The sequence below is a fragment of the Acanthopagrus latus genome, chromosome 17 (genome assembly GCF_904848185.1).
Source record: "Acanthopagrus latus isolate v.2019 chromosome 17, fAcaLat1.1, whole genome shotgun sequence".
In the NCBI taxonomy this organism is placed as follows: Eukaryota; Metazoa; Chordata; class Actinopteri; order Spariformes; family Sparidae; genus Acanthopagrus; species Acanthopagrus latus.
The window spans coordinates 6,998,999-7,015,924 of record NC_051055.1 but is presented as its reverse complement, the minus strand read 5'-3'; the positions used below and the strand labels follow the sequence as shown (position 1 = coordinate 7,015,924).

Here is a 16,926-nt window from a genome sequence, read left to right as displayed (position 1 = left end):
CCATATACTTTATTTGGTATAATTTCCTTTCCTTACTTTGTACTATTTTATACTGACATGATGAAAAAGCTGTTTCCACTTTCATTGTACATTCATTGTGACAATAAAGGCACATTCTATTCTATTTGATAGTTTGATTTTGCTCATTTATAATTCAACAAATTCAACAACAAATAGTGGAAGTCACAATCAAATAGTACTCTTTAAACAACACCCCGCCAGAGTTTGAGACAAAGTAAATTAACAGTGAGATGAACTTGGTCTCTCAACACTGAAAATATGACACACACATTCTAGGTCAAGGAAAACCTGCTATTCTATTTTTGTTTTTTGATTTTTGGGTTCTAAATCAATTCATTGGCAGTCAGTCAGGAATGGCTCAGACTTAGGAATCTGATGTGTAATGTTGATCGAAAAAGGGTAATGACCCCGAAATCTACTCTGTCTTTTCATTCAGTCATTAAGTTTCATTATGTAAGTTTCATTAAGGTAAATATTTTTCTGTTTTCAGAAGCGAAAAAAACAACAACAACATTTCAATTGGAGTTAAGGCGCCCTTTAAATACATGGAAAAAAACCGCAAAGCTTACTGTGAGCGCCACTGTGGTCCAGTCCTGTCGCAGGAGCCCGTTTGTCTCTATAATGAGCGTGCTGCCTCTGCACCCAGCGCACCTGGAAATCACAACATACAGTAATCTATTACTTTAAGGACAAAATGACATGAGGACTTTGGTCAGAATATGACACTACAACTCATTCACATGTGGTAAGTTTAGAGCTATCAAATAGATGCTCTTGTGCTACAGCTCTAGTAATCCTCAGCCATTTCTCAAGTCTTGTTTACAGTTTGCATGGCTTTTTGTGGATTTTTGAGGATTAAAGCGAAAAAGTGAGCACAGAGCAAATAAAATATTTTGCTCTGTTCCATCTCACTCTACTTTGAGAGAGAAGGGAAGTCCATAGCACAGGCAGAGTTGGGCATCTTTATGGAGGAGAGTAAAAGGTTTCCTCTTCATTAGTTCAAAGAGTACTCGCTCGCTCTCCCCTCTGCAGTCCCATTGTCCTGGGTTAAAAGCAATGAAAACACCTCCGCCTCACCTACACCTCTGTCCTCCACAGCACACACACACAGAGACACACACACACGCACACACACACACACAATTTCTTTCATAGGCCGCAGCTCGCAGCTTTGATCTGATAAGAGGCTGGTCCTTGTGAAGGTGGGCGCACTAAATCAAACAACAGATCACAGACACACACGCACACACACATATCAGTGTCAGCCCACTATTGTCCTCTTACACTTAAATCAGAGTGGAAGAGGTTGAAAATAAATACTGTTGAGAGGCGGCTGCAGTCTTTTATGTCCTAAAAGCCTGCTTGCTTTATTCCCCTTCATGTTCTTCAATTAGACTCAATTAACAAGAACTGGTCTAAACTACCCGAGGAAGAGGGGGGCCGGGCCGTTGGAGGTAAGACCGCTACACGTGTGATATTAAATACAGAGGACCTCTGGAAGTTAACGTTCAACATGTACGGCACTGCAAATGTAATCAAATTGGTGTTTAGATAAGGCTGATTATATTGATTTACTCTGACATAAAATGAAAAAAAAAAAAAAGAGCGCAGGGTAATATTTGGATTACTGTAGACATGGTTTAGCTTAAACCTAAAAAAAAACAATAGAAATATATTTTATTTCTTAATTTATACATGCAACATTTTGCCAGACATACCCTGGAAATTTTAGACAAATGTTTAATCTTCATACCTTGACAATATAGTTATTAGACATTGTTTAAATACACTTAATAGCACTGCAGTGTACATTAAATATAGCCAGAAAAAAAAATGCAACTGTATCACAGTTTTCCATGCAGACATACAAACTGAATGGAAATTCAGCATATTAAAAGGTGCATGTTCTGAAAATGTTTGCATTTTGTTATAAATTACCTATTCTTCCCCAACCCTTTTGCACTCCTCGCATCCTCTGCCTGTTACTTGTGTATCCTCTTTTCTCCTGTTTGTGTATACACAAGTGCTTACTTGTAGCTAAGCCTAGACTATTATAATTTCAAATAGTTTTCCCCAAATGTATGTCAGCACTGGCCAGAACCTGTTGGGAAAACAATCCTTGTTTCTGTAAATACTGAACATGCATGCACACACACAGAAAAAACAGGGAACACCTTTATATATAATTCATGATGCAACATATGATACTGCGAATCATGCAAATGGCGAAATATCATGTGTATGTTTCCAATTTGTACTTAACAAAACAAAGACACACAGGCAAATACACACAGATAGCAAGGGTGTGACTGTGTGTGTGTGTGTGTGTGTGTGTGTGTGTGTGTGTGTGTGTGTGTGTGTGTGTGTGTGTGTGTGTGTGTGTGTGTGTGTGCGTGTGTGTGTGCGTGTGTGTGTGTGCCCCAACTACCTTGTAAAACCCCTCCAGCCCCTCCTCTGGAGAAGCAGCCAGGACACGGTGATCAATACACATGATAGGGAGCTAATCGCTCTCTGTCAAACCATGGCCTGCCAGCTACTAATGGCACACACTCACTAGGGAATGTGTATGTGTGTGTGTATGTGTGTGTGTGTGTGTGTGTGTGTGTAGGCTTGGGTCTTAATGGCAGATTGAGACTCTTTAGGGAGTGTTGCTCAAGGTTAGACTCGGGGGATAAGGGGCAATTGACCACACTGTCTGTGACACTGACCCCTCCACTGTCAGCGCATTCATCATCCAGCTGTGACGTATAGGCAGGCACACACATACACACAGAGAGATAAAAAGTACAGATAAGACCATACAGACCAGACAATGAATGTACACGTGGCTGCCCAACACTTGTGTGACATAAAGTGAGCCTGTGCATCATCAAATACAAAACGAACTGACATTTCTCCCTTCAAAATAAAAGCCTACTTAAATAGAGGTTCGTGATCAGCGAAAAAAGACGAAGGCATCGCTATGAAAAATAAACCTTATTTGGAAAAATTGTTTTCCAGCTGTGAGGAAGAAAAGAGCAGCGGAGCATGTACATGATTGAACGGCTGAGGTAGAAGTGACAGAGGCACAATGTGAATGTGTGGAGGAGGAGGGGGAGGAGAAGAAAGACAGTAAGATGTAGGGTGTAAAAGTGTGTGTGTGAATGAAGAATCTAGTGGATGTGTGTGCGCGCAAATACAAGTGAATGATTGAGGAAGGTGGCGAGGAAACACAGAAAGAAAAAGTCTGAGTGTGAAAGAGTGTGAAAGAGTGTGTGTGTGTGTGTGTGTGTGTGTGTGTGTGTGTGTGTGTGTGTGTGCACGTAATACTCCCATGTCTCTATATGAATGAGTGGATGCTGTGGATGGCAGGCAGCTGCAGCAGTGTGATACGAGCCGAGCTGCACAGATATCAGAGCTGACATTTTGGGCTTCGCTACCCACCCACGGCCCCCTGGGAAAGTGATGGCTATGGCAGCAGCAGTGGCCACATGCCCGCACCCCCCACCCCCCCACACCCTCCCTCCGCCTGTCAATCACAACTCTGGGCTTCCAGAGGCTCTGTCTGCCCCGGCCTGGCCCTGGCTCGACCCATTATTCCATGCAGCAGTGAACGCACCACGCGACCCACCTCACTCGCAGCCCAGCACCCAGACCCAGATGCATGGTTGATCCCTATGTGGACCTCAGCCCCCTCTCCCCCCCTCATCCCTCGCTACCAGCCCTGACCACAAAGAGAAAAAAGACAGAGGAGTGGGGTGTGTGTGTGTGTTACTGCTGACAAGAAGATGAACAGTGAAGCCAACACAGAGACACACAAAGAAGAAGAAAAAAAAAGTGTGCAAGCTCTACAGTAGTGAGCAGTGAGAGGAAAGAGGGCGAAATTGCATAAATTGAAAGAGAGCAGAAAGATAAGAGGGAGATACACTCTGGCCCCTCCTCTAGACTTCTTTTAGGGCACCTCTTGGCCTTCTCTCCCTCCTCCGCCTCACCCTCCCTCCTCACCCCTCCCCACCCACCCCCGGGCCCTCTGGTGTGTTGCTCACTCCATTGTGTCAGCCTTCAGAAGTGCTCAGTTTGAGTGGCAGGCCGTCACAGATCAGTTCCCTGCTAAAGCGGCCCGGCAGGCCGGGGTGACGGGCCAGGAAGGGATCTAAGTGGGGTTTATCAGCGCTTCTTAACGCCTCTCCGGCTCCCTGACACAAAAGAGAGGGGGTATTAAACATCTAAAGCAAACCAAAAAGCGTGAAAGCTCCTTATAGGGCCGCGGGATTGCGGATGTGACTGGAGTCTTTAAAAAAATTGTAGAAAAAAAAAACAGAAAGAAAAATAAGGAGAGAAAAAAGCATACAAATGCTTCAGCAGTGAGGGAAAATTCTAATGTATTTCCTATTCTATGTGGATAGAAGAGTGGGTGTGTGTGTGAGAGAGAGAGAGAGAGAGAGAGAGAGAGAGAGAGAGAGAACAATAAAAGCGAAAAACGAACGAGTGACAACTAGCCTCATAACGCTTTCTAGATCACCACCTGTTTTGCTTCTAAGGCTGAATGAAACAGCCTCATACTGTATATTAAACTCAAGGATATTACATTCAATACTGAATATTTAATGTACTGTATATTCAGAGTACCCACATGCAACCAATATACAAACCGTCAGCGAATCATTTCAGTCTCAGTCGGGGTGAATTTTGGCATTTATATTTACTCTTGAACAAACATTTAAACAGAACACAGTTTCAAGACAAACCATCGAAAACTGAGCACAGAACAGGTGTTCAAATACCAAGTTTGGATTAAAAAAAACGCAAAGTCACACCTGATTCAAATGAATGGCTCGTTATCTGGCTTCAGAAGAGCTTGGTGATGAGCTGATGATTTAAATCAGGAGTTTTGGGGCAGGGAAACATCTAAAGCATGCAGGGCCCGGGGATTAGGTTTGAAGAATGCTGGTCTATAGGACTGTTAAAATCCAGACCTGTCACAGGTGTAAATCATAAAATTCACGATGGCTGAATTCCATTTTGTTGATTCAGTGTCAGGCTCCTAGTGTTGTGCACGCTGGTTTACTGGCTCATTTGGAGCATATCACGATCCAGAATGGTGACTATCAGCACCTGCATTGGCACAAGTGATACAGACTACAGCTAACATCTACATTTAAGTAAACCCTACTTTCCTTAGGTCAGAAAAAGACCACACTTTTTGGATTTCACCACATATAGTACGTAAAAGGTAAGTAACTGAGGTTGTGCCCAAAGTCACTCCCTTGCAGGCTCATCGACAATTCTCTGTGTAAGAGACACTCAGAGCCTACTCTGTGGTCAATCCTAGTTGCATTTCAGACACTTGAATGAATTAATCGTCATTTTGCCTTATAACTGACCAAACCCTGAGTAAAAGAGATGGACCTAAATGCCAATTTGACATTGTGGCCAAACTATGTAATTACACCATTACATGATGCACAGAAGTAAATAAGTGGATACATTTTTTTAAGTATCACAGCTGCAAAATTACTCATGTCACTATCTTAATTCAATCCATTCACTTCAGTAACATTTGGAAAGTCTATAAGGACCTCACAATTGAATCATTTGATCCCTATTCAGTTTAGAAGAGGACTTAAAAAGAAATAAGCCTGCTCGATTGGCGAAAGTCTCTAGTGTGTACACTCACTATGGGCCAAGTAATGCAGAAGATGTCATTTTCAGACCACATGTCATTTACACTTGGAAATCAAGCTTTTATGACCGCTACGCAACTTTCCCTGAGAATGGATGCCACTGAGAGCCATATTGCTGCTACAGTTAGAACAAGGCTTAGAGAAATTCTGAGGACCAGACATACTCTGCACAGTGGTTTCCTGTCTGTGTGTGTTAAGTGTGTAGTACACCAGCAGGGACCTGTGTGTATGTCAGAAGCTGGCAGGGGGTTAGTATCTGAGACATTTTGTAAAAGGTCAGTGTAGAGTTCAGTCAGAGACATGTCTGTGTGTTTGAGAATGAAACTGCGAGTGGTACGGTGGTTAGGACAGTTAGGGAGAGGGTCAATGAGGGGAGCTGGAGCCTGAAGTAAACAAGAGAGAGAAACACTTGGATGTTATTATGTCCTGTCACACTGCAACCATATGTGTGTATGCATTAACTGTCTGGTGGTGCCTGTGTGGATCTATTCCTGTGTGTCTCCTATCTGAGCCAGAGTGTATGGGACCTGTCTGTTAGCTGTTGAATGTGCATGTGTGCCTATTGTGGCCTTGTCTGTGTGTTGACTTTGAGCCCTCACATGTGTGTGGAGTTTTTTTTTTCCACTTTCTTGCTAATTCTGTCATTAGCCGTGAGATAATTACAGCGCCTTTGTTGTTGCTGAATGTTGCTTTGTCCGCAGTAGGCTGTTTTGGTGCGGCTCACAACGTGAACCTCAGATCTCCCAGTCCAGCGGACTGCTTTAACCCAGCCAATGTTTGATATGAGTTGTTGAACTGATTTCTGAGGTCTGTTTGTTAGTCTTCTTTTATGGAACACGATCGTATTACTGAGGTCAACTGAATTGTTTAACCTTTAAAATGATTTTTTAGAAGAATTTGAAATGTATTTCTTTAAACTTCGAAGATCACATCATTACTGGATTTTGTTGCTTGCCAGATTCTGTTGAAATATTGTCAGATGGACCACATACAGTATGTATGTATGCACAGTATGTATTTATGTATGGATGTATGTATGTATGTTTGTGTGTATAAGCTTGACAACTCATTCTTAACCTTTAAACAGCAGTTAATTAAAACAATCCAAACTAACTCCATTGTTTTGGAACTGTATCAAAGAGTCTTCCTAAAACTTTGCATACCGGTTGGCTTAAAACTTTAAACATGACATTTTAGGAAACATCATCTGCTGATCTACTGTATGAGGCAGTTGAAAATCTCAACAAGCAAGATCGACATCCAAAATTTGATTCAATTTGTTCTTTGTCTGTTTTGTTTAGCACGCAGATGTCATTAAAAAGCTATATACAGTACACACCAGTTTGAACAGTATAATACAGTATTTTTGATCTAATACCAAAAAGCTACAAGACGGTCTGTGTAGTTTGTGTGTGTCATGCTGGTACTAGGATATAAAGGATGGAGGTATTCCACTTTATCCAGACAGCAATACATCATTTTAACATTTCACTTCTGTCCATCTTTTTATCATTCTAAGCATTACAATCTTTATACACTTTTTACATGTTCTGTTATGACATACTTGCTAAGCATTCAGTTTTACTATCTTACAACACATTTTACTTTAGCTTCATTGAGTCATATTGCAGTGTTACAGGGAAATATTTGGAGGATGAGGAATACAGTACAGGGTTATTGTTATTCACTGTACTGTATCTAATGTTAGCATTCAAAACATTTCAAATCATTGACATCACATCAGCTTCAGGAAAGAATGAATTACTAACAGTCCGGAAACACATTGCTTGGCCTTCTCTACAGAGAATGTAACTTGCAGTTGCAATTGAAAACAGGATTTTTGTCAGACATCGATTCCTTTGCAATGCTAACATCATTTAAGAATGTCTGAATTGACAGGTCAGGTTTGTGGCTTCAGAAGACACAGGCTGGTCACAGTCTGATTTTCCAAAGACGTGATTTCAAAAAGTTACAGATGCATTCATTTTCAACTCTGGGAACTGTGGCGACAAACACACTCAGTTTTGTTCAGCTAGATCATGTAAACACAATCTTCACAAACACAATCTCTGATTTTCCTTCACAATGATGCACCAGTAACTCACTCTTTCATTTGAAACCTTTTAAATTCCTTCAAAGAGTTGCATATTTAACACTTAATGTGTGATCCAGGAACAGTATCTAACCATTTAACTTTGACTAGTAACACTGTTCTTACCTCCGGCAAGACAAAACACGAGGCATTCAACTAACATTAACTCTGTCGCAACCTTGCAGTGCACTCACCCTCACATTTACTGCAATAATTAGTGAGCTCTGTAATGTAACCCACCCGACATGCAATGCAATGTACAGTGTGTGATGCCGAGTGAAAAGCAGCACACAGGTTTGTGTAGACAGAGGCCTGGTCAGAGGTGGGCGGATAGAGTATAGCTGAGGCTTTGGCAGCGGGCCAGCTTCCGTGGCTAACACACTCTAATTGTGTTTGGCAACACATAGCCCACCAATAAATACATCTTCTATATACTTAGCACAATGTTGACTGTTCAGCCTCAAAAAAGCTATTATAGCAAATTATATTAGTCTGATTGGTTAAGGATTAAAACATTACCTTCCCAAATACAAAGGTTTTAAGACTATTTTCCTGCCTCAATGCTAAAAAGGATTATTCTACATAAAACAACAAAGCCAAAAAACAGACTTCAATGCAAAGGCATTTTAGGATGCAACAGCACCCGTTAACAAGTCGCAATGCCTAAGTATGCAATTGTTCAGTATCCCAAAACATTATTTGTGCAATCCATTAAATTTAAGACTCATTACTAAAATGTGGGACATTTTGAGGGCACAAATTCATTTTCACCTAAAGTTATGACGGTAGAAAAGTAATTAAAGTTACAGTGTAATGAAATCATGAACCATACATGGAGTCACTGGAGATTGCCCATAAATTATTTCAATTAATCACACGCACACTGATTCAGATGATAACTGTGAATCACTAAGTTCGGAATCCTTTTCTCTCTCTTACTTTCTGTCCATTTATTTCTTCCACTTGGTGTGTCTTTGTGCACGCGTTTGTGTCTTTCAATGTACTGAAGCTTTGTGTGTTTTGTTTGCGTGTGTGTCTCACTGAGGAGGCAGTGTGTTGGGGAAGGGCCAGAGGTCTGATGCACCCTGGAGAACGGACAGGGCCAAAGCCACATCTCCCGTCCCTCCGCCCTCACCCTGTGCTGTCATGGGGTGTCTCTGTGGGTGACGGTTTCCCTGGCAACGAGGAGGCTGCATTGTGCATTCGGAGGGTGATGCAGAGCGGCTCGTTGAAGGTGGCGAGGGAGGGGGGCACAAAGTGATATCGGGTGGAACAGGCAAACGAGCTACATGAGCAAGGTAAACAACTTTTAGCCATTACTCACTACGTGGCTGGATCTTTTTTTTTTTCTATCCTACTCGCTAATCAACAGTAGACCCTGATTAAAACAGCAATGCCAGCCAAATGAACTTCCATTTGCATATACATGCTGTGTAAAATCAGAACCGATGCCGGGGTGTGAATTCACCTTGACGTGGTCGTGTTAAATGTATCAAACAGTCACGTCTAAGTAGCTGAACGCTCTGATTTGCTGTAGTTACAAATCCATTTCCCGCTGTGTTACACAGACAGTGCGAGTCAGGCCAAAAAAAAAAAAAAACAACCTCAGAGTTTAGGGAAGCTGCAGCTTGATCCACTCTCTAGATCCTAACGTGTGATGGGTACTATATTTGGAAGTGTTTGTTCAATGTAACGGCTTGAACTCTGCAATAGAAATGGTCTGCCAGTGCCCACACTGTTATCTTGGCTTACTGTGATGTCATTTCTTGGAGTACCTTCGAATGCTTCATGTGCCTATAATCTGAACAACCTGAAAGCTGAAAGGTTATATACATCAGTAGTTTGTAGTTGATGATGAAAGTAATACATTTGTGTATTTATTATCATAAACAAAAATAAATGAAAAACAATCTGACAAATCTTACTGAACTAAAACAAAAAAAAACAAAATGAAGAAATATTAAAAGAATATTACATATTTTATAACATATTTTAGTTTTTATAAGCAGAGCACATTGATGTTTGTATTTAGTCTCATCTGTAAATAAAATTCTTGCCCACCACCTACATGGGTATTATTTCTTATTATGATGTTATCTCTTGTATGAAACACTTAATATGCTCTGAACTACAAAATATAATGTGCTCCAAACAAAAGTAAACTATGCTCAAAAATACAAAATAACACCTGCTAAAACCTGAGTCTATTTCTCTCAATCTCAAATTGTCAACTTGCTTTTTCGCTCCCCACCCACCACTTACTGGTGCCACCATGTTTTGCACTTCACGTAAAGTAACATAATGATGTAATTATATGCGATACGGTGAAGAGGCAGAAGGTGGAAGCCTTCGCTTTCTACTTAGAAAAAGAATGAATGCTCCGCCCATTTTATTTAGGATCGATTTAAACCACAGTTTACACTGAGTAAGCTGAGGTCAGTTCACAGTTTTGACTGGAGTCCTCCTTCAGTCAAAACTAGTCCTTGAGCTTCACTGCATGGCTTACGTATGTGCAGAGTTTGACACTAAAAGGCTGTTTTCACATTCATCACTGAAAGCGTACATTTTTGAAAATTTGATTTTAAGAGGAAGGCCTTCGAACATGTTTTGGGACATCACAAATAGTTTGGAAGCCAATCCCGGTCCAACATTCCATGTACACCGAGAACTGACTTTAATGGACATGCTGTGTCCCTCAGTCAAACTTGTGAAATGATTTTTGCATATTTCATATATTCAGGAATTTCTAATGAGGGACGAGGTAAAGAATTTTAATGTTGTCACACACACATTTTAATGTTCGCCTTACTACATGTGTGGAGGGGATATTCAAAAATACTCACCCCAACTGCAGATGCAAGTCTGTCCTCAAAGGTGGCTCTGTCAGGGCGCCCCCTGCTGTCTCTCAGGGTGTACAGACCCTTGAGGCTGCCAACCTATGAGCATGAAAACATAGTGCGGTCAATATAGAACACCCCTCACTTTCAGGAAATATAAAGATTTGCTTGGTTGAATGCCTTTTATTTAAGCATGCAAGTGTTTTCATTATTTCAGAGAGACCAATACAGTTACAATGTGAGGGTCAAAACACAAAACGTATTCAACCATAATCACCCATATGACCAACATTATATCAGTGTATCCCCTCCGGCCATCTGTCTTGTGTGGGTTTTTCTGCAAGAGGTGGGCCAAAATCAAATAGCACACAGTTTATCTAACCTTATCCTGGGCTTTTCATTTCCAAGCCTTATAAACTCACATCGTATTGACCGCCTGGGAGAGTTAGAACTAACTAAGTGAAATCTACTCGCCGGCAATTGTGTGCAAGGCGCACGTCGTGAGAGTGTGCGTGTGTGTATGTATGTGTTTGTGTGTGTGTGTGTGTGTGTGTGTGTGTGTGTGTGTGTGGCTTGCTGATTCTATCTTCCTTCACATTCATTCTCTCTATTCTCTGTCCCTGAGGTGCATCAGGGCTGAGACTGCCGAGTAAATTGTCCCAAATTGAGTTCCTTCTTGCCAGCAGATACAGGCCACATCCCGACCGTTTAGAGCGAGAGAGAGAGAGAGAGAGAGAGAGAGAGAGAGAGAGAGAGAGAGAGAGAGAGAAAACAATCACAGCACACATCACTCGCTTGAAAATCTCCCCTCTAATTTCTCTCTCTGCCTTTCTTTTCTACTCTCCCTCCCCGTCTCTCCCTCCTTCTCTCTCCCCTCTGCTGATTTCCCTGCTGCCTCTCTTTCTTCTCCCAGCACATTATTCTTCTGCTTTCTCGCTCTTTATATCACTCCCCGTGTGTCTTCCCTTGTCTTTGTCTGCTGAGATAGGTATACATCAGTCTCTCCTTGCTCAGCTTGGCTTTTTCTTCCCTTTGATGATTCTCTGCCCTCCTGCTTGTCTTTCTCTATCCTTTCTCCCTCGATCCCTGTTACTCTCCCCCCACCAACAGTATGCTTCTGCCTTCTCCGCGTCCTTTCCTCACCCCGGTTTCTATCCCCTCCTTTGCTCTCCCATTCCACCCTCCATGGCTGGCTGTACCCGGTGACATAGTACCCATCAGCGCAGACCTCCTGGGTGGAGGAGTCTCGCTCTGACAATAATCACACAGTAAGTTTATAACGCTGGCAGCCCAGCTGAGCTGAGCTGAACTGAGCACACGCGTCTCCCCTGACGCCAGCACACTCCATTTAACTCAGCAGGGGGCTGCAGGCTGGCTGGGGCAGGGATGAAGCATGAGACAGGAATGGGGACGCCAATGGGTTTTTTGGGATGGGGGGTACCATGGGCTGGTGATGGAGCAGTGACTGGAGACGGAAATGGAAATGGGATGAGGAAGGATGGCTGGAGCTGAAACTGGTGCTGCAGGGGATGGAGAGGAGTAAGGTTCTGGACTTTTGAGTTTGGGCAGTATGTTTTTTAGAAGCTGCTCATGTCACCGTCTCTGCACGGAGTGATAACCCCTCTCTACTTTCACTGCCTGCTCTCTGTAAAATCCCTTCTATCTCTTCGCTCAGCTTTTCGGGTGTTTACTTTGTGTTGTGGCAGTAGGGTCACAGAAACTTCTCTTTGACAGGAGAACTTCCTATCAGCTCAATGGTGTAGTGCTGTAACTAACCTTGACCTGTGATCGTGTTATTTAAAAAAAAAGCTATTTTGGAAATAAGTAGGAAACACTTTATTTTTCTCTTATTTCCTGCCATTTTTACATATTATTAGGAAGAATAAGGGCCGATTTTCAAACGCTAGTTTGGTTTCTTGGTTTACACTACATGCAGATACCGATGTACTCAATACTAGTAATCCACAACTCTATCTATAAGCTATACCAATTGCAATACCTTAGCCCAAGGTATCATTTGCAGTACTAAAACACTATATCTTTTTTCTAAATATCAGATCTGTTACATTGAACTCATAGCAATAGTGTTTTTTTGTTGTTGTTGTTTTTTTTAGGGCAATATGAGGGAGTGCTTTGTCTTGTTGTGACTCAATGACTATACAGACACTGGAAGCAAGGACACCAAATGTAATAACACTGACAAAGACACTTATAGTGCACAATGGAGGCCAATGGAGTTTATGTAGCAGTGATCAAATCATTGAAAAAATATATTTTTACACAGCAGCATTAGGTCTTTCCAGGAACAGTGTGTGCTGGCACTGCACATTGTGGCGCTCTCCATGGTGCTGATCCTGTGGCTCTGAGTGGATGGAGAGCTACAGTTTGCTCAGTGGTCTCTCCTCTGCCCACACCTGTGGGAAAGTTGCCACCAGTGTGAGGTTCTAGCCAGTCATTTATAATGTTTAATTATTGACCTACCTCACCAAATGTTTGCTGTTTTCAGCACTGCAGATGATAGATGTCTAGTTATAGGTGGCAGATCTAGATCATGTATGGATATTTTCCATACGCTATTTATTTGGTTTCAGTCTGTGCCTGTGCCTCTAATGTGTAGCAAGTAGTCTGTCAAGCTAATGGCTGGTAAAAGATGAATTACAGAAAAACATAGCTTTGGGTCTCAGGAAGTTTCTGCATCTCAAATTTTGCAGAACAAGTCAGGTTCAGTCAGGCCAGTTTTAAAAGACCAAGAACAAGCCTTTTTTTTCCGTTCCCTTGTTGGCTGTAGATTCTTGATTAGCCAAGACAATAAAGTTAAAAAAAACTACAATTTTATCCAAAGCTCTTTAAAATATCCATTCCTGCAAGGAAGCATACACACACACACACACACACACACGTACAATTGATGATTCTAATGAGTGACTTAATACATCATAGAAGACTATATGGAGCTTTTGAGATGGACTAACAACAGCAGATGGACAACACTATAGGTGTTGTTGAACATGTATTTCTTTAAACAACCCTTTTTTATGTTATGCCAAGGTAAATAAATACCTTCCTGCAAGAAGGTGGTCATGTTGTTCCTAAAGTTAAACAGCTCATTTGTAAAAAGCCCCTGAGAGCAAATCAAGAACTATCCTATATAACTGATTCCCTCATTGACTTTCCTTACATCAGTTAACCCTTTAACGGTGACATTGTCATAAATTGCTCAGTTATTGCCTGAAAAAAAAAAATTCTCCTGCTATCAAGCGATTAGACTTTGTTATGGAATTAGTCAGGGACTAATAAAGCGTGGTAGTCGATCTACTGTGTATGACTTCAGAACTGTAAAAAAAAATAATAAAATTTTTTTTAAAAATGCCACGACAATGTTCTTCATTCCATTTTACTTCTCTCAGGGTGTCCACAGTATTAGGATCCCAAGGTCCCTTAACTGCCTTGCTTTATTCACAAAGTGTCACCTGCGGTACACAGGTTATGAAAAAATAATTAACAATAATTAAGGATCCTACACATTTACAGAGCATTTTACCTCACAGAAAATAAAATAGTGTGAACAGCAATTCTTATTATAAACTTTTTTAAAGTAATGCATTTTGGTTTAGCACAAAACTTCAAAACTTTAAGTGTGCCAATGCATTGATGACAGCAGGAATCTAGAGGCAGACCTCTCTAAAGTTGAGCTAATATAGCCAAAACTACTTACTGAGCTACCACTGGAGCTGAGTGAGGCAATCTGTTTGATGTAATTTGTGTGAAACAACCCTTTACAATTGTGATAGCTGTCAGTGGCCCATTAAAACAGAGAAACACTTCCTGCTAAATGTGTCACTTTGACAACTTGACATTATTGACACTGGACATGCACAACAAACACACATGTACACACAGACAAACTACAGCTGTACATGGAAATTAGTGAGCAATTTCAATCCGACCAAAACAAACGTGCACGCACCCTCCCGAACATACACACACGCAAACATCCTCGTGCCCTGCCAGAGCAGGTTCACAGCAAAACAATATGAGGCCAATCAGGGGACCATTGGTATGGCTCTCCCTCTGCTAATGAAGGCACTTTGAAAAGGTAATCTAATTCACCAGCAGCAATTAAGGCTGGGAGCGCCTTGTCACTATCAATTATCCGCTCCTTCACTCATGTTCTCCAGTGCGGACGCTGAGCCTGCCTGACACACAGCACTGTCGGACAAATCAACCCTATCAGCCAGCCAGTCACTGAGAACACTAATCATGAGAGTGTTCAAACACACACACACACAAACACACACACACTCAGACACACATATAGATAGATACTGTACGCTTGAATCATTGCACAATGAACTAAGTAAGCTTGACGTGAACTGGGATGTTCTTGCTGGCTGCAGTCAGAGGTAGATCTTTACTCAGTGGATCCATAAACACTATCAACAATCCTAAACGCAACGTCTATAGGTGGCATGAGTCATGTTAACACCCGTCATACAACGGTTGTTTAGACTAATATTTCACGCTACTGTTTGTTTTGTGCGTGTGTGCGTGTGTGCGTGTGTGCGTGTGTGCATGCCTGCATGTGTGTATGTGAGTGTTCACAAAGTGCAGATTTAAACCTTAGTAGCTGCAGCTAAATTTGCTCAACCCATTAGCCACGGTGGCAGGTAAACAGGGTAACCTAACAGAGATTTGTGACATTCCACAGCGCAGATTGAATCACAAGTCTGCTGGTGTCACTTCAACACTTATAATGTGGCGCTACATCATGAGGGTTAAGGGCTCTGCGAAGAAAACCTCCCCGGAGGAGACACAGGCCAAAAAGGTGAAGGTTAATGAGAGGTGGGGAAAAACCAGAGAGACTGTTGGTCAGTCCAGTGACTGGTTAGTTTATAAGCCAGACATTTTTTTTTCTTTTTGCAGTATGTTGTCTGCGAGCTTTGGATGCTGATAAGACAACTAACAGTTTGATTGCTGAGAATAAAGGCCTAAAATTGGAAGCCATAAAAGACCACAAATCCAAATGCCATATCCACGTGAGAAACATAAGGTTAGGGAATTGAACAAACAAAGTGTCAGGTGGACAAAAAAGGCCACAAATGTAACTAAATGACTGAATCCCATATCACAGATTAATTAATATTGTGATCATCAAGAATCAAAAACATTTTTATTCTTACATCATATGATCAAACTTTTTTTTTGTTTAAGTATATATTTTTGGCTTTATTGATAGAACAACTGAAGAAGTGACAGGAAACAGGTTGAGAAAGTGGGGGAGTGACCTGGGACGTGGGTCCAATGCAGCCTCGTGTCACTCTCTCTCAACCTGTTTCCTTTCTTTTAAAGTTACGTCAAAGGTTTGGATGAAAAGTAATAAAAATTTCACGCTGGTTGTTTATGGTAAGTTAAAATGCAATGATCAAAGAGAAACATGACCTACTTGAAAGTCTTTCTAATGCAGTACAAATAGAGACACAGCACCCTGACCTGTCACCCTCTTCTCGGACTGATGACAACAGCACTGTTCATCTAGGCCTTCAGACTCCAGACAGAGCTATACACTTACAGACAGGACTATTGAGAACGCTCTTCTCAACGTCTCGATTGCCAGACTGAATGTCTCCAACAGCAACTAATGACCTTAAAGTTGATGAGGAGCAGTAATGTGTGAGAAGAGAGCTGCAGAGGATAATATCTTGACTTGATGCTACAGGAATCAAAAACACTGGGTCCTTGTGTAAATTATATATGAATACCAATCAAAATTCGTCAGATATAAAAACTTTATCAAAAGATCATCATTTAACAGCTGAGCTTCACTAGCTCACTTATCTGAATACTGTGTACTGTAGTAAATAGTTTAGTTGTATTTTGTTTAGTTTTTGTATATTGATAACTGCAAAATTAGTGTGTTAAAATAATGGAGAAAAATTTGTGGATTAAAAGTAGTAATCAAAAATGAAAAGGGTGCTAAAAACCTCCTGGGATGCAGTATATGGGCACCACTGTTAGTGCAAGAAGAAACCCAAACTGTATTTTTTTGTTTTCCTTCCTATGTGGGTTGAAAGTTTCCTGAACTATCTTGTGTAACTGATTGAAAGGAGGACTAAGCAAATAGGACTAAGATTGTTTGTTTCCCACATAGCTTAAAGGTAGTTTAACCTTTAGCCTTTAGCTGTAAATAAAAATAAAAATCAACTGCTCGACTTGGATCAGACCAGGCTACTACTGCTGATTAAACGCTCCCATAAGAAGAAAATATTGGACTTGAAAATTTTGGACCCAAACCAAAAATCACTTGCAATTATGC

General features: G+C 41.3%; 1 protein-coding gene across 5 annotated transcripts in view; it reads right to left on the bottom strand.

Moving 5' to 3' along the window:
- The window catches only part of LOC119005929 (neuroendocrine convertase 1-like), a 178,079-nt gene that overhangs the window by 143,624 nt on the left and 17,529 nt on the right, over positions 1 to 16,926 (bottom strand). For all 5 annotated transcript variants that reach the window (XM_037074058.1, XM_037074060.1, XM_037074062.1 and 2 more), the window contains 2 exons: positions 10,620 to 10,712; positions 591 to 672 (listed from right to left, as the gene is read on the bottom strand). In XM_037074058.1, the coding sequence (XP_036929953.1) occupies positions 591 to 672; positions 10,620 to 10,712 (175 nt within the window). The remainder of the gene's footprint in view (positions 1 to 590; positions 673 to 10,619; positions 10,713 to 16,926) is intronic.